Genomic DNA, 23638 nt, shown 5'->3' on the forward strand with positions numbered 1-23638 from the left:
AGCCATCTCACCACAGCCTTTTGACAAGACAGCCTTGCTCTCTGAAGTGGAGAAGGTGGGAAGTGGAGTCCCTCATTCTTATGCCCCCAATCAATGATTCATTGTTTAGTAGCTGCTAATGGCAGAAGGGACCTCAATTACCCAGTGAATCTAGGACAGAAAGAAAGTAACATCCCTTCTAGATCTGCAAAATCCACACACAAAAATGGGAATTTTCCATTGCTACATCAAAATGGGGTTATATAATAAATGTTCTTTGGGTTTTTAAACTTTCTTCTTTTCCTTTTTGTGACTTTGCTATCTCAGACTGCAGTCTTTTTTTTTTTTTAAGATATATTATTGATTTCAGAGAGGAAAGGAGAGGGAGAGAGAGATAGTAGCATCAATGATGAGAGAGAATCATTGATTGGCTGCTCCCCGCACACTCCACATGGGGGATCGAGCCTTTAATCCTGGCATGTCCCCTGACCAGGAATCGAACCGTGACCTCCTGGTTCATAGGTTGGTGCTCAACCACTGAGCCACGCTGTCTGGGCTCAGACTGCGGCCTTAATAGAAGACCACTACCATGCAATCTCTCTCTTCCTGAATTCTATCCCTGGTTCAGGTGGAGGTCACTTTGCCTGGAGAGGAGATTGATTTTTTTTCTGAGGAGAAGGCATGAAGAAATAGCATCAGCTGTTATATTCTCATTCATCACAAAAGCAAAGACTTAAGTACAAAATTTGCTGATGTGTTTAGGGGAGACAGAGACCAGCTATAGCTGGAAAACTGGAATCACAAGTCTCGCTGCACTAGTTAACATACAGGAAAATACAGTTTTATGGAAACAGGACCTGGACACCTGCCCTGGGACTGTTTCAAGTTAAAGTGTTTTCTGACAAGTGAACATGGCTGCGCTGAGGGTCAGGGTATACTGTCAGGGGAGGGAAGCTGAGAGCTGGGAGACATGAAATTTGCTGGTTCAAACTACCAGCTCCATATATCAACTGTTGTCCAGAATGAAAGGAGCTACTGACAAAGCAATCCTTCTTTGGTCCTGAAGTTTGATTGATTGGTTGATCAACTTGGAAGGAAAAGTTTGCTGTCAGTGAGGAGAGAGGCAAACCTGAGGTCCCAAACAAGGTTTTGTTAGTACTCTTAACGGTTACTAAGCTACAGAATGGGATTTTTTTCTATTTGTTTTCCAACTAGTAGGAAAAACATTTATTTAAGAACCACGAAGTTGGGATTCTAATTCCAGTATTATCACCTAACTCTGATTATGAAAAAGTGATGTAACGTTCCCAGGCTTTTTTTGTGTATAGAGATTAGGTTAGCTCAGTGGTCGGCAAACTGCGGCTCGCGAGCCACATGCGGCTCTTTGGCCCCTCGAGTGTGGCTCTTCCACAAAATACTGGCTCTTCCACAAAATACCGACTTCTGCGCATGGGCCACAAAGTTTCAATCGCACTGTACGTGCGCGCCTTCACGTGGTATTTTGTGGAAGAGCCACACTCAAGGGGCCAAAGAGCTGCATGTGGCTCGTGAGCCGTAGTTTGCCGACCACTGGGTTAGACCAATATTGGGGTCTTTCCAGTGGTAAAATGCAATCATCCTAGTTTTTTGCATCAGATTCATTATAGTATTTGGCCACTGGAAAATAAAGATTAATTTAAAATTGGACTCCCCATTTATGACACTATGCCACCACTCCCAGGTATCTGCAGCAATATCATTTGAGTAACAACGATGTTTTCTTTTTTTTTCCCCCTCTTCCTAACAGTGGGTAAATACATGTTTGTGGAGTAGGTGAAAAATAAATTCCTAACTTCAGCAACTTAATAGCTAAGTGCTTATGCGTTGAAAATGAACACCAGGGAAGATGAATAGCATTTTGCCCCTGACTTTGGCGTCTGTGACTTGCTAGGTTGGCAAAATGAGCACATCCCGAGTAAGAGTGAATGAAGAGTGACTGATTAATACCTTCGATGGCAAATGGCTTCCCCACCGTAAGAAGTTTGCAGTCAGCATCTATTGACACTTCATAATCCAGGAGGGCTTTGTCCATGATGAAGGCGTCTAGTTTCTCTGGATCATTCCTACATTTGAGACCAAGAGAAGAAAAGTGAAAAATGATTCCTTAATGAACAGGAAGCACGAAGGCTGACGGCTGGCTTTTGTTTAGGGGACAGAAACCTGGACACGAAGGGCAGCAAGAGCTAGCTAGCTGCTGACTCAGCCTTGTGGGCATCTCACTGACCTGTAGAGAAGAGACCAGGGGAAAGAGCCTCTCTTATGAGAGAGCATGACCTCTTTCCAACGGGTTTATCCACCATTACTTCTAGAGCCAACAAATGAGCCAGAGTGACTCTGAATTGAACAAGAAGGTTCATTTCTCTTACACTGACGGAGGACCTTTTTGTGCTAGGCATTGTAATTATTATTCTCCATACATTTCATCACTGACATGAAATCACGAGAGGGTGGTGCTATCCCATTTTAACAGATGAAGACATTGAGGCTCAGAGAGTCAAAGTAACTTGATCCAGGCTACATAGCGAGTCAGTTGGAGCGAGGTGGGTTCATTATCAGCATGTGGATAGTCTTATTTCTTTCTGTCATGATCACTATCCTATTTTTCAGAGACCCAGCATTATTTCACATTTAGGAGGAGATATAAGGAAATGCAAATAAGAGATCTAGCATTCCCGGGGGAAAGGGAGTTAAGGTCTCTTTAAAGTCTACAGCCTAGCTTTCAATAAATGCAAGGGGAATAATCTGTGATAGATCTTAGTAATCTGTTTTATTAACTTATCTCCAGAGGTTCATGTCTCACTCTCATCCCAGGAAGCGGTTCTGGCAAGAATCATTTAAGCAGGTGTCCCGAGATAGTATCAGTGAGTCAGCCATGGGCTGGGATTAAGATGCCAACAGATGCCTTGTGCGTCCTTTCTGTGTTTCCCCCCATTTTTTGGATCCAGGCACAGAGATGGTCCAGAGGAGCTCCCACTTACAAAGGTGGGGAGGGTAAGGAAAGGGGAGTTTCCAAGAGAGTTGTTTAAGCTGTATGCAATGACTCTTGTTTTCAGTCTCCTCAAATCCTTTTTGGAAAGACGTGGACATCCATCCATCTAAGAAAGGCTTTCTGACTCTCAGGGTTGTCCAAACAGCTAGGCAAAAACAACTCGTCTCTGCCCCATCTGGGCTCAGTCATTCCTCACTTAGAGCCAGAAATGAGGCTGTCGGAATTCATTACAGAGAACATGGCCAGGGCCCATCAAGATCTAAAAGAGAAAGCCAGTCCCAGACTCTAAGATTCATCATTGGGCAGATGTGCATCTTTATGTGGATGGCTTTGTCTGGGGCACACGTGGACATATAGTAAGTAGGTCAAGTTCCTTCTTGGTGCCAGTGACCATTGCTTCCTCCTTCTACGCTTCCAGGAAGTAGAATCACCAATTCACAATCCATCCCCTTTTCCACGGGGTGTTGGATTTAAGGCACAATGAGGCCCATGTTTAACTTTACCCCAAATGAAGAACATCTCCTAGCTCTACGGCTGTGGGAAGCTTCAGAAAGGGCTCTCCCAGGAACGAGGATGAGGAACCTTAATGGAATCTTGGCAATAAAAATAAAGAAGTGGAATTGAAAGATGTTTCTCCGAAGTTTTGCCACTATATTAGCAGAATTTACCTTGGGAGCTATAGAGCAACAAGTCACCATTTACCAATACTCTGCAAATATTTGTGGTTGCAATAAAAATTGGGGCTCAGTTTTCCTAACAAGGAATTCGTGAGGTCCATTCTCAGTGGTATCCTTAAATAATTACTGATTTCAGACTGCAAAGTGCGGCTGGCTGTGACAGGTCTCTATTACATGGGGAGGCAAGAAGCAACCAGCTCACAGACTCTCATGGGCCCCTGAGCCACTGGTGAGGAAGTGGCTGGGTGTGAGCCGGGCATAAGCAGCTTCTAGTCTGGCTGAATCATCCTTATAGTTGGTAGATCCTCCAGGGGTTTCTCTCATTAAACACTCGTGCTCCTTTTGAACATTCATTTCATAATACATAAAACACAAAACATAGTCATATGTAAACATACTAAAAGAAATGAATATTTAAATAGGGATTACTTTTTAAGAAAAGCGTCATGTCAGAAATCAGGGCCCTAAGTGAGTAGGACTAAGCCCAGGGGAATTTTGATAGGAGAGGGAGGGACAGGTTTCACATAGAAGGAACCTTTCCTGTACGGAGGACTCCAGGGGTTGGGCCCTGCAGGTCAGGGCTCTGGGATATCAGGTAGGTAACATGAGGACCGCAGTTGCTTGGAGTGGTGGCTGAGAGCTCAGGCAGTGACGAGTCCACAAATGGAACACGGATGCTGCTGGAACACGGACTACTCTTTGACCATCTGGGTCCTACTTTTCTGTTATGGTTCCTAGACCAGCCTATTGTGGTTGGATTCTAGAGACGTGATTCTAGTCCTGAGTCTGCCACTTGCTAGCTGTATTACCATGAGCAAGTTGCTTATTCTGGGCCTCAACTTCTTCATCTGCACCTGCCTTTCTACCTGTTTTTTCTCTCCAGGCTGGAGTGGGGTCATCTCTGAGCACTGGGGCCTTCTCAGGTGAAGCTTCCAGAATAAATGAATGCCCTGAGTGAGGTGGAGCTGGGGAGAGCACCAGTGTCCCATCATACCCGTTTGTGCCAGAAGAACCTGGTTTGTTAGCCAGTGATACCTAGCTGGAAGCCACTATTATCTCCTTGACATCTTATGCTCTCTCTCAGCCACGACTTTGCCTGAAGAAGAGAATACAGAAGAGGAGTGGGAGGCCAAGGAGCACTTAACTCTGTGTCTTAGAGGGATTCTAATGTTTTTGCAAAATTAAAAGTACCATTTCATAGTATTTGAGCATCATATATAACATCGCAAATTTGAGAGCACTGGGCTTCCTCTCTAGACTCTAGTTTAAAGTCCGTAAGATTGTTTTAGGGGCCTATTACTAGGGATCTTGAGAAACACACAGCCAGCCATTCTGTCCCGTGAAGTTATTTGTTTTCCTTCTTTCTTAAAAAAAAAAAGAATTTGGGAAGATTATTGTGGTCAACCATAGAGAAACCAGTTCCCTGATGCTGTGCAATTCTAGGGTTTGGAGGATTGACTATATGTCATTGTCCTGGGACCATTAGGCAGGAGGGAGAGGACTACTCACTCTCATGCTGAGTGCTTATTGGGGGCCATTCCTTCCCCTCTCCCAGGCCGACTAGATGAGCGGATCCATACCTACTCACCCTCCTTTGCATTCTGCCTCACTGAATTACAGGCTCCAGTAATCTGCCATGGCAATGGCATTGCTCTTGATTGCTTCTTGCAGATTCTGATGGGAAGGGTGCAGGCATGGGATCATTGCTTTTTATCTTATTTCCTGTCTACAGGAAATCTCTAAGATAAATCCCTCTTCCTTGTGAAAAGAGGAGAGAGATTCACTGTGAAGGAAATGGGTGCTTAGGGACACTTTACCTTCTGGCCACATTCCCTGAGTGTTTTATCATTTCTGCACCATTGTTTTCTCAAGTGAAGTCAAGCCAACATTTGCTTCCCCCACCATCTGCTCCACTAATGACCGCACTGGCATATAGAGCAAAGCTACTCCTAACGTGGGACTCTGCAGCAATCTTAGTCCCATAATCAAATGCAAACTATTCCATACTGTCTCCTGGATCTCACACAGTGTGAGGTATTACTGAACACACAGTAGGTATGTTGAACTGTCATTTAAAACAAGAACAAAAACAACAACAAACACTGCCTCAGTGAGAACTTTTTGGCCCCAAGAGGCTGACACTCACTTCAGATACCCCACTCCATCGGGGGTGGCTGGTACATTGTACCTTCTCATATACTCATGCATCTCGGGGAAGCTTTGCCTCACATAATCTTCAGCACTGCTTTCCCGGACAGTTCCAAAGCGGAAGCCCTGGGATGGATGATGGAGCTATGAAGGAGAAAAAGAAATGTCTTTAATATAAATTAGTCTTAGAATTGTTTTCAAAATGTTATTTTTCCATCACTCTTTGAAATCTAATAATGTAGAATTCTATGCCACACACAGGCATAAATATGCATATAGAAATATGCAGGCATAGGAGGGAGATGCTCTTTCATATCCCAGCTTTCACATCAGTATTTGTTCTATCTTCAGAAGCAAAGAGATGGAAACAATAAACAGAAAATACAAAACCAACTTTCTGCTTTATATTGAGAACCCATGACATTTTTTTTAGAAGCGGTATAAACTGGCACGTAGAATAAATCTAGTTATTATAAAGTGCCTATCAGGCAAAATACTATATGGTTAAGGTAATAAATTGTGCTCCTCCTTGGTTAGAACTAGACAAAGACCAACTTAAAACTTTGCATCTTGAGACTGAAATACTGTGGGCCTGATCCAAAGTAGTGACTGTATCTCTTTCATGCTCATCTGTTTTTATGCTATACAGTAGGTCCTCAAATAATATTTCATTCAATGTCATCCTATCTAATAAAAGAGAAAAATGGTAATTGGCGTACGACGATACCCTTTTCATTGGCTAATCAGGGCTATATGCAAATTAACTGCCAACTATGATTGGCAGTTAACTGCCAACTATGATTGACAGTTAACTGCCAACTAAGATTGGCAGTTAACTGCCAACAAGATGGCGGTTAATTTGCATATGTAGGCACAATGCAGGGAGGTGAAAGGGAAAGCAGGAAGAAGCCCCCTGCCACTGACAGTGATCGGAAACCCAGTGGGGAGCTAAGAGCTGGGGGGCAGGGCAAAGGCGGCCCTGGGGCCGCCTTTGCCCTGCCCCCCAGCCATGATCGGAGAATCAGGTGCCTTTTCCGCCCTGGCCAGTGATAGCAGGAAGTAGGGGTGGAGCCAGCGATGGGAGCTGGGCACAGTCGAGGCTGGCAGTCCCAGGAGCTAGGGGTCCCTTGCCTGGGCCTAAAGCGGAGCCCACGATGGTGGGGCCGCTGCAGCTGCGGGTCCCCGCTGACCAGGCCGGACTCCTCAGCCAGAGGCGTTAGGCCTGGGCAGGGGCGGAGCCTGCAACCGCGGGGAGCTGGGGGTCCCCTGCCCAGGCCTGACACCTCTGCCGGAGGCCTCAGGCCTGGTCAAGGGGCCGATCCGGTGATTGGTGATCGGAGGGTGATGAGGGTCAACTCCTCTGGCCGAGGCATCAGGCCTGGGTGGGGAGCGGAACCGGGGATTGGAGGGATATGATGGTCCCCTTGCCCAGGCCTGAAGCCTGGGTCAGAGGCGTCAGGCTTGGGCGGGGGTGGAGCAAGCGATCAGAGGGATATGGGGGTCCCCTGCCCAGGCATGATTCCTGAGCCAGAGGCCTCAGGCCTGGGCGGGGGCCAGAGCCAGTGATCGGGGGGAGATGGGGGTCCCCTGTCCAAGCCTGACACCTCTGGCGGAGGCGTCAGGCCTGGGCAAGGGGCCAATCAGGCGATCGGAGGGTGATGGGGGTCTATGCCTCTGGCGGAGGCGTCAGGCCTGGGCAAGGGGCCGATCGGGCGATCAGAGGGTGATGGGGGTCTATGCCTCTAGCGGGGGCGTCAGGCCTGGGCAAGGGGCCGATCAGGCGATCGGAGGGTGATGGGGGTCTACGCCTCTGGCCGAGGCATCAGGCCTGGGCAAGGGGCTGATCCTGCGATTGGAGGGTGATGGGGGTCAACGCCTGAGGGCTCCCAGTATGTGAGAGGGGGCAGGCTGGGCTAGGGACACTCCCCTCCCCACACACACCCAGTGCACGAATTTCGTGCACCGGGCCCCTAGTTTCATTATAATGCTGACAAGATGCCATAGGAACTTAACCCTACTTTCCCTTTGTGTAGCTAGTCCTTGAAGTCACTCTTCAGAGGAGTCTGCCCTGACTCTCATTGTACCCTGCAATTTCACAGAGTAGGTAACACTTGGAATGATTTGTTCAATGTCTGCTTTTCCTGCCGGCTCTTAAGTTTTTAGGAGGGCAGGGCCCATGCCTCCCTCATTTGTGTGGTCACAAGTCCTGAGCATATAGCTGCTATTATTGGCATCATCATCACCACGACCATCATCATCATACAACACATACAGTGCTTGGAACACAGTAGATGCTTGATAAATATTGGTTTCATATTGGTTGCCATTATTGACACAAAATTCTTTTAGGTTTGATATATTACCAGTATAATATCTCTGTCACACTTCATGTTATCTTTCCCCTTAAAATTATTTTTCGCTTTAATTTTTATCTTAATTCATTCAAAACAATAGGCTCTTTAAAAATGTCTGTGTGTGAGCTTCTAATGGAAAAAAAAAACCCACACAACAGGCTGCTCAGCAGTCACAGAATAATAGAATCAGAAAAGGGATCTAAGAAGCGATTGATGCAACCCGATGGACTAGCATCGTCCACCCTGTGTATACCTGTGGTGTGTAATTCAAACAGCCAGGGATGTCAGAGAGCCTGAATCAAGGAGGGAGGATAACAGTGTACACAGCGCTGGAGCACTTGAGCTGGATTACAGCCATCGCCAGCAAGTCCCAGGGAGAAAAGAATTTCTTTAAAGTCTCAGCTAAAAATCTCAGCAGCTCTTCCAAGCCTGTTTATATTTGCGTCAACCTCCTCAGGCCTTGGGGAAATATGTGAGGTTAAACTACCTATTTGTATGTGAATTGTTCAGAATTAATGGGTACTGAACTCTACGCAGAGCGCCCACACAGAGAAGAGTCAGCTAGACACTTCACAGAAAGCAGACAAATGGGCTCACCACAAAACAGAAGCAAACTCGAGAAAGAATCAAGCGCCTACATCCAAGGTAAATGTGATGCTTCAGATTATGAAACAACCCTAATACTGAATATGTTCACTTAAGGTTTACACTTGCATTTATCTGAGATTTACATTTAAATAATAAATGGAATGTATCACTGGACTTGGTACAATGCCCTTTGAAACTGGGTGGAAAGGGCCATTTTAAAAAATATATATTTTTATTGATTTCAGAGAGGAAGGAAGAGATAGATAGAAACATGAATGATGAGAGAGAACCATTGGCTGACTCCTGCATGCCCCCCACTGGGGATCAAGCCCACAACCCAGGCATGTGCCCTGACCGGGAATTGAACTGTGACCTCCTGGTTCATAGGTCGAGGTTCAACCACTGAGCCATAACGGTCGGGCCTAGGACACTTCTTTTAAAAAGCGATAGTACTGATAATTACACAGGAACATCGGGCACACTAGAACAGTCCCCAGAAAACAGAAATGTGAGTTCGCTGAGTTATTAATCATGCTCTGAACCTTAGAACCTTTTTCATCTCATGACACACAAACTAATCACTGAAATTCTGCGGTACACACACAATATATATATTTTTTGCTGAAATGATAAAAATAGGTATAATTTCGATTCGTTCACACTGGATGGTAATTGTTGTATTGGCTGATGTCATTTTTAAAATTTAACAATCTAAGGGAAAAGAGGTCAGTGCCCCTGACTAAATAGTCAGGTATTACATGTTTTAAAAATGCTTGCGGCACACTGGTTGAAAACTGCTGCCTTAGAATATAGAAAAATAAGGCTGCGAATAATGTTTCAGAGCCCTACCCAGTTTCCAATGTGAATTACTGAGTCATGTATGTTGTAATTTTTTTCCATATTATGCTTATTTTCTTCTACAGAAGCTAAGTTTCTCCATTTCAACTTAAGCATTTTATTGCCTCTCTCTTCATTTTCGGTCTGAAGTCCCATGTGTTAGGTCAGTTAATCTCTAGTCAACACACACTTTGACATCAGGTTTGATTTATCTGAGCTTTAGCCCAGGTCATTCTGACAACTTGAGTCATTGCATTAAGCCCCTTGTATAGACTAAGGCTCAGCAAATTATGCCCCATGGGCCAATCCAGCCAGCCACCTGTTTTGTAAATCAAGAGTTACTGGCACACAGCCTCGGCGATTCACACTACAACAGTAGAGTTGAGAAGATGGGAAAGAGACTATATGGTTTCACAACACCTAAAATATTTACTATCTGGCGCAAACAGAAAATGTTTTCCAGCTCCTGGTATAGACAATATTGATCTAATTATTTCCTTGACTCCCACATTTCAGATTTTCCTCTCTATTCAAAAATCCCATTGGTCACGGAAGAGATGCCACCTTTGCGAGTGAATGAATAGAGTAGGTTTGATAAATCTCCGCAGGCTTCCTGGCACTGCCCAGATTTAGGCTTCAGTATGTGACACATCTCATTACAGCTGCGTGGGCATATTCAGTCCTCCAATAGGAGGTCCTGACTACTCAGTACTTCCTTTCTCTCTAGGGTCAGTAATAGGAAAGCTCTGGCTACAACACTTCAAATAGAAGCATTAGTATGATGCTTGGACTAATTTTAAATTGAATTTTTGATCCCAGGGGCCGGGGGTGTTGCAGCAGCCTCCACAGGTTTGAGGATTTTGAGAAATGACCATAGGACACAGATTCCATGTAGCTGAGTTGCTTCGTCGCATCCTTTTCTTTGCCACTTTCCTCCATTACTCATCCTTTTGATGAAGACTTTGTTAGAGATAGAAAATATTACCTATATTTGTAGATAATATTTAATTATTTAAAATATAGATAACACTGTCTATATTATTTCTTCTATTATTTTAATAATGGTAATAGCCAACCCTTATAGGATACCTCCATTCCAGGCACTATGCCAAGACCTTACATTCATCACTTCCTTTAATTTTCATAGCATCCTTCTGTGTATATACAATCATTATCCCTATTTTATTTTTTGTTAATCCTCATTTGAGGATATTTTCCCCCCATTGCTTTTCAGAGAGGGTGGAAGGGAGGAGGGAGGAGGAGAAGGGAGAAGAGGAGGAGGAGGAGAGAGAGAAACATTGATGTGAGAGACACACATATGTGGGTTACTTCCCACATATGCCTTGACTATGGTCAGGGATTGAACCCGCAATTCAGGTACATGCCCTTGAATGGGCATCAAACCTGTGACCTTTCCATGTGCAATCGGATGCTCTAACCACTGAGCTCATCAGCCATGGCATTATTCCCATTTTAAAGAAGGGCGAATTGAAGCTTGAAGTTAAAGCAACTTCTTGCCCAAGACCACACATAACCAGAAAGGAACTGAATCCAGAAACCCGAGAACTTGTACTATTAATCTCTAATTTATACTGCCTTTGGGAAGGATTCTTTTTTCTTTGAGAAGCTATAGATAAGATAGACATTCCTCAAGCCAAATGGTCAGTTTAATCCAAACAGCTACTGCTGGCTTAAAGAAAGTAGACAAAGAGCCCATATCCTTTGGGTTTTTAAAGAAGGTGTTTATCAGTTATAGCAACAGCAGCAAAAACAGCAACATCTGACCTGTGCTGTTTACAAAACTCATTCATGCATATTATTCCATTCACCAGGCACAAGCAGTCTGACAGTTTCTGTGTTCTATTCATTAAAGGTAAAAAATGAGCTAGGTGGATTGACCAAGCTCCCTATAATAAACACATTCATCCTGTATTCCGTGGGAATCAAATGCTTGGGCTCAATATCCAACAGTCTTGGGGGTGGCTGTAGGAGGACTGAGCCCTATTCCTCCCTCCCTCGCCCGCACCACCACATCTTCACACTCATCTCTGTTGCCTCACTGGTCATCTTATTGCTTCCTTTGTTACAGGTGGAGGCTGAACCTGAAGAGAGATGTCAAAGTTGGGGAGGCTGTAAAAATATGGAGTTGAGGCTAGAGGAGACATGAGTAGCTGCAGATGCTAAAGACCACTTAGTCCATTCATTTATTTTTATAGATAATAATTCAGGGAGCTTCTATTTATTAAGTGCTTCCTATGTGTCAGGCATTGTGCTAAAACCTTAACATGGATTATCTAATATAAGTCTCATAACAATCTATGAGGTATTTATTATCATCTCCAACTTTCACACAAGAAACTAAGGCTTGTGTTTAAATAACTCGCCCTAAATTGCTCAGCCAAAAGGCATATAGGAGGGCTCTGAACTTAGTCAAACTCCAGATTTAGGGCCATGATGGGAAAGGTAAAGAAAGGACTTACTCCAGGTAACACAAATAATGGAAAGGTGAACTTGAAAAACCCTCACTCAACCCCAGATCTAATCCTGTGGAATGTATAATCCCCTCCCTAAATGAATATGGCTGATAAAAATAATTGTTCTTTATTTTTTCTTTATAGTATGTTCTGTTCAACATTTCCCCATCTACTCTTTATGAAACCACAAGTTTCCAGTCTTTATTTCCTTCTCTAAAAAATAATTTCTTGAATTAAATTTGCTTAGTAACATCCACAAAATGGCCGTGCAGTGCTCACTTACTGGACCTCTGAACGTCCTTGGTATCTTTCTGTCTCATGCAGAGTAATACAAAGGGAGGGCCCATGATCATAGTCTTTTCAGTGTCTAGCCCTTAGACACTATAGAGAGCAACTCAAAGAATTACAGACTTTCTACAGGGGAATTATCACTATTCTACTATCAATGTTCTATGCCTGTTTCCTCTTTTTGTTTTCCATGTAAGTCATTTTGTTTTGCTTCTTCTCTGGCCCTGGTCTCAACGTCTTGTTCCATTCATCTGGAGCAGCCTATCCTCTTCAGTTCACTGAGGCACTCCCCATCGTCTTCCTCAACATCCCCTTCAGATCCCATCTCATGTTGATTGATCTTGTAGTGCTAAGTCCATTTCTCCCTTCTATGTCAGATGAGTTATTTCGCTACTGATACCACCAGCACCAGTGGTACTTCCAAGTAAAGAGCCCCGGAATAATCATCATCACAATGGTGGTGATGATGACAATGTGGCTCACCATGTGCCAGGCATTGTTTAAATGCTTTAGACATATTACTTTTTTTAAAAAATTCTTACAATAATCTTATGAGGCAGATTCTATCATTATATACATTTTATAAATGAGAATTCATAGGCACAAAGCAACTAACTAACTGGTCTAAGCTTATGGAGCTAGTAAATGACAGAACTGAGCAGCCTGCGTGGCTCCATTGTTTATGTTCTTGACCACTATAGTACATACTGTAATAGTATAAACATTATTTGCTTTATCAGCTATTCCCTTAGCTGCTGTGACAGTGACTCAGGTCCCTTATCCACAAAATTGAAAGAGTTTAGCCATTGTACCCGTATCCCCACAGCCAATCAAGGGAGCTTAATTAGCTCCTAACGATCTGTTAATACTGGTGTCTATGATTTATTGTGCTGATGACATGCATGGCCCTGCACATTCATCATGTCATTTCAGACTTCCTACGCCCCTATGAGGTAAGTTCTGTTAATAACTCCGTTCATGGATGAGGAAATGAAGCTCAGAGACATGAAATAATTTTCCCCAGTCTCTTCAACCCAGGCTGTTGGAGCCAGTTGTGATACACACCTATCAGCTGACTCTAGAATCCAACCACCTGTAAGGTGTTGTCTTACTGGGATTTTCAAAGTTAACTATGATCATAATGCAATTATTTTAGAACCATGACCCCTCTGAAGATGTGAATACACTGTAAATAGCAGAGTTGGGGCCTGAACCAGGTCGCTGAGGCCAGAACAGACATCTCTTATGGAAAACAGAAGGATTCCTTTAAGCCCACGGCATCAGAATAACTCTTTTGTCTACGTAACTGACTTACTATCAAACCAAAAACTTCAAGGTGAAAAATGGCCTGTGGCTCATGGAACCCAAACTTCTCACTTAGTTGCTGCCCCTCACCAGCAGTACTGTCCTTGCCTACTGAGCAGGCAGGAAGGCCCTTGCCTGAGCTAGAGTCAGCAATCATGGGCCAATTAAATGCAAATGGATGAAAATAGCTATAAATTGACCTCCAGCCTAGTGATGTAAGCTTTTTGGCACAACTCTACCCAATCCTGTGGCTGAGAAACCAGTTGTAATGCCAGTTTTTATTTAATTATATGACTCAGAGAAATTAAATATTGAAGCATGACCCGAGGAATGTGGCTTTCATTCTGGGTAGGTTGGGTGCAAAAGTACAGTAGGAGGTTTAGCCTAAAGGTCCGTAATTGCACAGCTTGGACCCCAGGAAGCCAGCCTCTTAGAGAAGGTGCTAAAGAAAAACATCACAGGGCCCAGCCTGCGTGGCTCAGTGGTTGAGCGTTGACCTATGAACCGGGAGGTCACAATTCCCGCTTGGGGCACATGCTTGGGTTGCAGTCTCGATCCCCAGTGTGGGTTGTGCAGGAGGCAGCCAATCAATGATGTTTCTCTCTCTCTCTCTCTCTCTCTCTCTCTCTCTCTCTCTCTCTCTCTCTTCCTTCCTCTCTGAAATCAATAAAAATATATTTTAAAAAAGAATATACCATTTTCTTTAAAAAGAAAAAAAAATCACACAAACAGAAAGACAAACTACTGAATAACAGTAAGAAGAAAAATCCTTTCCTCTTGCTTTATTTTTCTCTGAGGCTAGCCCTTGCGGGTGAGTTGGGCTGTATCTAATAATTTTATTTGCCAATGACTAGTCCGCCTGCCTATGCTGTGGAGTGCTCAGGGAATCAGTGATGGTGCCATGATGAGGGGCCCCCAAAGAGTCAAGCACCGACTCTGAATCAATGCATCCAGGAGGAGGTGATGCCTCCTCTCCCCTCCCCCAGGGCAGCCTGCCCGTAGCACTGTCCAAGCTTTTCCACTGGAGACCATCTCCCAGTTTACAGCTGAGCTGTGTGCTTGCTTATCTTTCCTTTCTGTTCAGCACATTTGCTCCTGTTAAATGAATCACAAGAGCAGCACAACTAAAGGAGCATTTTGCTTTGTGAGCCAAGCATCGGAGGGCAGCAGTCAGCTGAGTTAAAAAGGCATTTTCTTTCTCCTTCTTTTGCAAATTTGAGAAAATTTTCATGCAGCAACAATAAAAAAACAACGCTCAATGATTCATAAAGTTTGCAGTTGAGAAAAATGAGGATCAGCAAGATTAAGCAATTTGGCTAAGATGAGACAACTGAGTGGAACTTTGCCATCCCCACATTTCACATATTGAACTTGTGTGCTGCCTCTGGAACTTAACCCGCATGGAAGTTCTGATTCCACTATCTTGAGTAATCCTCACAGCAAACCAACCAGAAGCATGAAACGAGTTTATAATTCATATGCAGAAACTGGCTTGGTGCAAACTGGAAGAGCAGATCTAGTATGAACTGTCTCTAGTGACTAGACAGTAGCAGTAAATGCTTACTTAGTAAGTGTATGATGAATGAATACTCCTACAGTGTAGAGAAGAAAAAAGTGAAGGTTACTCAGAACCTAAAAACTCATGACATTAATTAATTTGCACTAAGTTTAAAAGCATGCGTTCTTTTTTTTTTAATTTTAGTTTTTTAAGAAGTTAAACTGTAACTGGAAGCTATTTTAAAAATTTTATTTTTCAATTACAGTTTACATTCAATATTATTTTGTATTAGATGTGCCTTTTTTGATTACAGCCTGGAAAATGGACTAGCCTTCTGTGAGGCTAATGTTTTATCTAAGGAACTAGTGTTTTGTCTAAATGTCTGGCTAGCTGAAAGGCAAACCACAGAGTGACACCCATCTCTTAGATTTCCATAAGAACTTGGTCTATGTTTTTTCAGCTAAAGAACTTCAAAACACCTTCTATACATTTCCTCCCAATAATCCTGGGATGTCAAGATGAAGAAGTTGTTAGCTTCATAGATAGAGAACAAACTGAGGGTGGCCAGATGGGAGGAGGTTTGGGGAACTGGGTGAAAAAGGGCAAGGGATTAAGAAGTACAAATTGGTAGTTACAAAATAGTCATGTAAAATACAGCATAAGGAATATAGCCAATAATATTGTAACAGCTATGCATAATGCCAGGTGGTACTAGAATTATTGAGGGTACATACCACTTCGTAAATTATATAAATGCCTAACAACTACACTATACACCGAAAACTAATATAAAATAATATTGAATGTCCAGTGTAATTAAAAAATAAGAATAAAAAGATGGAGGAATTGTGTTTCCCAGTTATAGAGTAGGAAACTGAACTCTAGAGAGATTATGTGGGTGCAGTTGATTGACTGGATTAATGGGTCCAATTCTTCCCTTTTTGATTCCCACCCTTTCCCATGTGACCTTAACTCCCAGGACCCTCTTAACTCCGGTCCTGGCCAGGTGACTTCCTTTTCTTACTTGAATGCTAGCTGACAGATATAAGCAGTTTTGGAAAAGAGCTTGCATATTTCTACCTGTGCTATCACCATGGAAGGACGTGCCTGGATTAGCCTGCTGGGAGACGAGCCACCTGGAGCAGAGCCACATCAGCCCAGCAAGTATTAAAGCCAACAACCAGCTGACCCCCAATATAGTGAGCCCAGACTTGTTCAACTAAACCTGACAAGCATTTGAGCTGCATAAATGCTTTTTGTTGTATGCCACCAATGTTTTGTGGCAGTTGGTTACGTGATACTACTGTACTAACGTGTAACGGATACAGTGGTAACAACTATAAATGAAAGGCCAGAAATTTAATGAAGACCTTCTGTCTCTGAGCCTAGTGCTCATGACATTTGACCCAATTTTCACAGGTTATTTATTACCTCTGCCTGGGGTTCCTGTTTATGTTGGTCCTTCTTATTCCTCTTTAAAATCCAGGTTGATACTGTCCTGTCTCCTTTTAGAAGCCTTCACTGATTTTCCCCAGAAAGAGATAACTATACTTATGGGTGCTATCTCTCCCTGGTACACATTTTTATTTTTTAAAAATATTTTTATTGATTTCAGAGAGGAAGGGAGAGGGAGAGAGAGATAGAAACATTAATGATGAGAGAGAATCATTGATCAGCTGCCTCCTGCACAGCCCCACTGGGGATTGAGCCTGCAACTCGGGCATGTGCCCAGACCAGGAATAGAACTGTGACCTCCTGGTTCATAGTCGATGCTTAACCATTGAGCCACGCCGGCCAGGCCACATTTTTATTTCACTAATCACACTGTGGTGCAGGTAACTGTTTATTGAATGTATTTCTAAAGGGAATATGAGTTTCTTTGAACTCTTAGAAACCATCAAAGTGCCTCACTAATATTTTTGGAATTATATTAATTTGTAGAAAGAAGATCATGAAAGGAGAAATGAATGATTTCTTGCTGAAAGATTTCAAGCATGTTTCTGATTTGGTCTTGTCTGCCACCTACGTTAGGACCTCTGGGTCAGGTAATAGGTTTAAGAACAAAGAACCCATAAATTCAGCACATATATATTATATATCCTCTGTACCGCTTAATAATCCCCTATGGATAACATAGAAAAGGGCTCTACCGCTGTGGAGAAAAACAATTAACAAAAGGCAAACCAGATAGTTACTGATAGTGATAAATTAAAGAAGAGGGGAAAAAAGAAAAAAAGTGAAGAAAGAAAAAAATGGGAGGGGGAGATAGAAAGTCAGGAGAGGAGGCTGCTCTGACAGGGCGGCCAGGATCCTCACTGGTTACTGAACACACTTCCTTTCTTGGTTTTACTGCAGTGCTTTCATCTTAATCACACATTTAAGGATGAAATTGTGTTCATTGTTCTTCATACCTTCTGCAGACTCTAGGTACAGAGCATAACTTGCCGGCTGATTTATTATTCTGATAATGAGGGGCACAATAAGTTGTGTGTGTGTGTGTGTGTGTGTGTGTGTGTGTGTGTGTGTCTTGTTTTCCTTTCAGATTTTAAAATTAATGCCACTTGCCTGGAGGGTTAGTCTAAGTCTGTAAATTATACAAATGAATTTCATATTCCCTCGTAATACTTCTGGGCTTCTTCTGAGAATTCCCATTTAAAAATGGTCACAGGCTTCATTTTCAAGATGTATGTCAAAGCATAAATCCTGAATGCAGCTATCGTTGGCTGTAATTCTTCCCGGAGAAGCCAAGGATGCATTTGGTCTTGGCCTATTGTTAGAAGTATGAGCAAAATAACTAGATCGGATCCTTGGCCCTTATATTAGGTATTCTCTGTCCTTCTTCATGCCTCCTGTCATCTCTAACTCTGGGATTAGAGTCATCTACAATTCTACAATAGATTGAACAAATAATTGCAGAACACTGTTACGGGCCAATCACTGTGCTCAGGTAATGTATACACATTATCTCATAATTGCCCAAGGGCAGGGCTATAAGTGGGTATTTTTCTTTTCATTTCTATTTCTTAGGCGAGAATTTGATGCATACAGTTTCAAGACCTCATCCAGGATCACAAAGCCCAGTCCTGTAGCAGAGACAAGACCAAACACAAGTTTTCTGATGTGAAACAGGACTTGGAGATCCCTCTTCTTTCCTCCAACTAATGTTTATCAAGTGCCAGGCTGTGTACGAGGTTCTGAAAATACAAAGATGATGGAGGATGCTTTCCCTGTCATCCATGAACCTCAGAAGAAGACAGGGAGAAGAGGAAACGAAGGCAGGAGGAATGATTTTGAGTATTCTATGTAGCAGTTTGCCTATTTAGGAGAGCAACTCTGTAATGAATTCCTTGGAGAGCCAGAGAGCTGGTAGTTCTCACATCCTCCTCGCATGGAAGGCACTGTCCCCTAGTGATGGAATTGACAGCCAATGGGTTGACAAAGGATCCCAGGCAGTGCCCTGTGATTGGAGTTTTCATGATTTTCCCCACCCCTTGGGCCAGGGATACCTGGGACTCGGGCAGGCTAGTTAGCTTTTATATTTTCTTTCTTTTTCTTAAAAAAATAAAATAAAATAATAAACAACATAAATGTACTTCTCGCAGTCTGGAGGTTGAAAGTTTGAGATCAGAGTGCCAGCATGGTGACGTGAGGGCCACATTCCAGGTGCCTGACTTCTCATTGTATCTTCATGTGGCTGAAGGGGGCGCTTTTATATTTCCCTTCAGTGCAAACTAGTCAAGTAAACTTGTTTTATGAGGCGTGGTTTTCTATCAGTATTTAGGTTTTTTTAATCTATTCCAACTTTTCTCTAATATGCATAATTGTTGAAAGAAAGGCTGTAGAACAGTCATGAATTATGCCTTTTAGAGGAATGAACATTGCAGCTAATGTTGCAAGACAACTTCCATTATAATCCTGTTCTCACATCCTTGTGATATTTGGGGTGGGGGAAAGAAGCGTTTTTCTTTAAGCTAAAATTTTCCATGGTTTGACTCAGCCCAAGGTGATTTTCAAAAAATGTGCACAAATGTTTCCATTTACTTTTGAGTTATTGTATTTGGAAAATGTTGTTCATTTTTACTTCAACTATTATTAATGCATAAAAATTCCAAGTTTGAATGGCTATTAAAACTTCAGTCATTACATGCCACTTTTCCCAGGAATGACATCTGAGCAAGATTTTAAAAGAATTATAATTCCCAAAGGCTAGATTCTTTCTTTATGTGATTACATTATAGCACTTAATGCAAAAATGTTAAAAATATTTCATTATTTTGAGAGTTTCATTTGCACACAGCTTTTCAGAGGGGAAATAATTATTTGAGTAACTTTTACAATTTTTGAATTTATGATAGACTCTAAAGTGACAAAATACATTTTAAAATAATTTCTATATTTTTGAACTATATTGTTCAAGCTTTTAAATTTTTTTTTAAGCTTAGATCTGTTTTAAGTGTGTCTCTTATAACTGGCACATTATTGAGACTTTCTAAAAATGTCATTTTTTAAAGTGAAACCTACGTTTGGGGAACAGAATTACTAATAAATATCAGAAAACAAAGAAAGCAATTCTGTCTCTATCTGAGGATCTTTATTTAGAATGTGGGGTACATATTTAAGTCAGTCTTTTGTTCTATTGGTTTGTGTCTCTAATTGGCTTTTCCCTTCCACCTATTATTGATGTACTTTGAAATTCTGAAACATAATCTTGTGTCTATTTTTTATTTTATGTGTATGACTTTAGATCACATCAACACTAATAAAAGAGAAAAATGATAATTGGCGTACGAGCTACCCTTTTCATTGGCTAATCAGGGCTATATGCAAATTAACTGCCAACTAAGATTGGCAGTTAACTGCCAACAAGATGGAGGTTAATTTGCATATGTAGGCACAATGCAGGGAGGCGAAAGGGAAAGCAGGAAGAAGCCCCCTGCCACTGACAGTGATAAGAAACCCAGGGGGGAGCTAAGAGCTGGGGGGCAGGGCAAAGGCGGCCCTGGGGCCGCCTTTGCCCTGCCCCCCAGCCATGATCAGAGAATCAGGCGCCTTTTCCGCCCTGGCCAGTGATAGCAGGAAGTAGGGGTGGAGCCAGCGATGGGAGCTGGGCACGGTCGAAGCTGGCAGTCCCAGGAGCTAGGGGTCCCTTGCCTGGGCCTAAAGCGGAGCCCATGATCGCGGGGCCACTGCAGCTGCGGGTCCCCGCTGCCCGGGGCCGGACGCCTCGGCCAGAGGCCTCAGGCCTGGTCAAGGGGCCGATCCGGTGATTGGTGATCGGAGGGTGATGAGGGTCAACTCCTCTGGCCAAGGCATCAGGCCTGGGTGGGGGGCGGAGCCGGGGATTGGGGGGATATGATGGTCCCCTTGCCCAGGCCTGAAGCCTGGGTCAGAGGCGTCAGGCTTGGGTGGGGGGTGGAACAAGCGATCAGAGGGAGATGGGGGTCCCCTGCCCAGGCATGATTCCTGGGCCAGAGGCCTCAGGCCTGGGCGGGGGCCAGAGCCAGTGATCGGGGGAAGATGGGGGTCCCCTGTCCAAGCCTGACACCTCTGGCGGAGGCATCAGGCCTGGGCAAGGGGCAGAGCCAGCAATCGGAGGGGTCTGGGGGTCCCCTGCCCAAGCCTGACACCTGGGCCAGAGGCCTCAGGCCTGGGCTGGGGGCAGAACCAGTGATAGGGGGAAATGAGGGTCCCCTGCCCAGGCCTGACACCTCTGTCAGAGGCGTCAGGCCTGGGCAAGGGGCCGATCCTGCGATTGGAGGGTGATGGGGGTCAACGCCTGAGGGCTCCCAGTATGTGAGAGGGGGCAGGCTGGGCTGAGGGACACTCCACCCCCGACACCCAGTGCACGAATTTCGTGCACCGGGCCCCTAGTTTTATTTATATTTAGCTCTATTAAAATTCTACTGTCAGTGTACCTAGTAACTAAGGTGAGAAAATATTATGTCTATTCCAAAGTGTGATACAATGAAAATTGTATTATCACTGAAAATAACAATATAATTTAATTGTTTCAAATTATATTGAAATATTGTTGAGAGATGACTTGTGTGATCAGTTACTTTTTCTGGGCTTTTCCATTTGATGGCAGCCTTTATATTCTCCCCCCAAATGAATGATATCATCATTAGGTAAATGTTTTATTTAATGTACTTAACTTCTTAGTCTCTTTTAGAATCTTGTACCTATAGTTTCATTCAACATAATATTTTATGATCTTATCTGATTTCATCATCCTTATTAGGTATTTCTTAAATACTATCTCGATAGTCTTTGGACCTTAAATTATTCTTTTTTTGTGTGTGCTTGAAGATGAGGTATTTTATAGAAAATGGCTTGGTGTTTTCTCGTTTAGAATTCTGGTCTGGTACACACATGTACACATATACATCCATACACGCACATAAAATATACATGTACTAGAGGCTGGGTGCACGAATTCATGCATGGGTGGGGTCCCTCGGCCTGGCTAGCGATCGAGGCGATCAGGCTGTCCGGAGGGAGGGGCCATGGGAGGTTGGCCAGCCAGGGGGAGGGACTGTGGGAGGTGAGCCGGCCCACCCTGATTAGGGCGATCAGGGCTGGCCTGCAGTGGGTAGGGACTGTGGGAGGTTGGGCAGCCACGGGAGGTTGGCTGTGGGAGCACACTGACCACCAGGGGCAGCTCCTGCATTGAGAGTCTGCCTCCTTGTGGTCAGTGTGCATCATAGCGACCCGTCGTTCAGTTGCTTAGGCTTTTGTACAGTAGGTCCTAGGGTTACATTGGAGATCCATTCCTACAGCGCGACGTAATGCGATTTTTGCCATAAGTCGGAACCCACCTACATAAGCACCTACGTCACTCACATGGAGCACATACACAGCAGTAATGAAGTGAAACAGTAAAAAAATTTAAAAGATAATTCCTGACCTTTACTTGTGGTAAATAAATAATAAAAACCATAAAGCACATATGTACATACATCAAAATGACCGAACTCTTTTTTTTTTTAATAAATACTATAAATGGGAGGTGGCGACGTAACCACGAAATGATGTACATCGAGTCCAACATAACCCAAGGACTGCCTGTATATATAGATTATATATTGTGTTACATATGCATTCATTATATGCATATATTATACACAATATATTATGTATGCTATGCTATATATACTATATGCATACAATGTTATATACATGAGAAATATATATCATATACATATGAAATGTACATATATGTATGTGTACATATGTGTGTGTGTATATACATATGTGCATATATATTTCTTGTGAATGCTTAGGTTGCAATATTTTTTGATCCCTGGTTTTTTTCCTAGCATATCCATATAGCAGTTCCATCATTTGAGGGAGGTTAGATCTCTGTGTTCTGCTTTCAAGGTCTCTTTTTCTCTCTCACTCGCATTATGTTTGGTAAGAATGAGCTTTCTCCTCCTCTTATCCTTCATAGTTCTGATTCACCCTTCAGAGTTCAGCTCTAGGACTACTTCTTCAGGGAGGCCTTCTCTGGTTGTGCCTCCCACCCCCAAGCTGTCAGCTTCCTGTTGACACATCGGTAAAGTTCAGCATCAAACCCCTTATCACATAGTTATGGTCCTGTAATGTCTAATTCCCCCACTAAAATGAAACCTCTCTAAGGGCAGGGTGAGGGATCTGACTGGTCTGTTGTTGTAACCTCAGCCCTTATCTTAGTAGTAAGTATACGGCGACTTACACATATTTATAGAATAGATGGGTAAATGAATTGCCTTCCTGCCATTTTCATTAAAAACATAATTTGTATATTTAAAGTCATTTATCAAAATGACTAGGCATTTAATATAGTTTTTCCTATAATTGACATAAAGGACAGGATAGTAACGGCACTCAGTGGTTGAAAGCATTTCAACAACTTTTGCCCACGGGGAGCTATAATTTCACCTTATGATATCATAAACCACTCAAGGATTTCATGTAGTTACCAGAACCTCAGGCTAAAATTATAACCGTGAAAGCCCTTGCTGCCTATTAGTCATGTGGCACATGACACAAAGTAAAATATATTCTGTATTTTTGGACTTGAGTTTGGCTCTCAGGATGCTAGCTGCTTCAATTTGTATTTGACCTGCAAAACATTCAGCTCCCTGAAAGGTTAAACCATCTAAAAACCTAAGGTAATTAATTCACAAGTTCTAGGTGTGCAGAGAGCAATAATCAAATGAACATATTATGAATTTCTTACTTGTTCTGATAATCATTTTCTCAAGTTACCTTCCTGAAGGGCTGAGCAAAGTTTTGAGAGCCATGAGCACGCTTACCCTTGAAGGCCTAGTCATTTCTTTAGTATAGTTTAACAGGAGGGAGCACTTTGCATTGAAATTGTGATGGATCTGAAACTTGGAAGCTTGAACTTTGGCAAAGTCACTTAACTTCTCTGAGCCTCAGTCTTCTCTCCTGTGAAATGTGTTTTCTGCCAACAGATG

General features: G+C 43.0%; 1 protein-coding gene across 1 annotated transcript in view; it reads right to left on the reverse strand.

Moving 5' to 3' along the window:
• GRIN3A (glutamate ionotropic receptor NMDA type subunit 3A) overlaps positions 1-23638 on the reverse strand; it is a 141730-nt gene that overhangs the window by 40074 nt on the left and 78018 nt on the right. Inside the window, exons 4-5 of the mRNA XM_059657523.1 lie at positions 5831-5976; positions 1966-2081 (exon numbers count right to left, since the gene is read on the reverse strand). Of these exons, the coding sequence (XP_059513506.1) occupies positions 1966-2081; positions 5831-5976 (262 nt within the window). The remainder of the gene's footprint in view (positions 1-1965; positions 2082-5830; positions 5977-23638) is intronic.

Source organism: Myotis daubentonii, chromosome 11 (assembly GCF_963259705.1).
Source record: "Myotis daubentonii chromosome 11, mMyoDau2.1, whole genome shotgun sequence".
Classification (NCBI taxonomy): Eukaryota; Metazoa; Chordata; class Mammalia; order Chiroptera; family Vespertilionidae; genus Myotis; species Myotis daubentonii.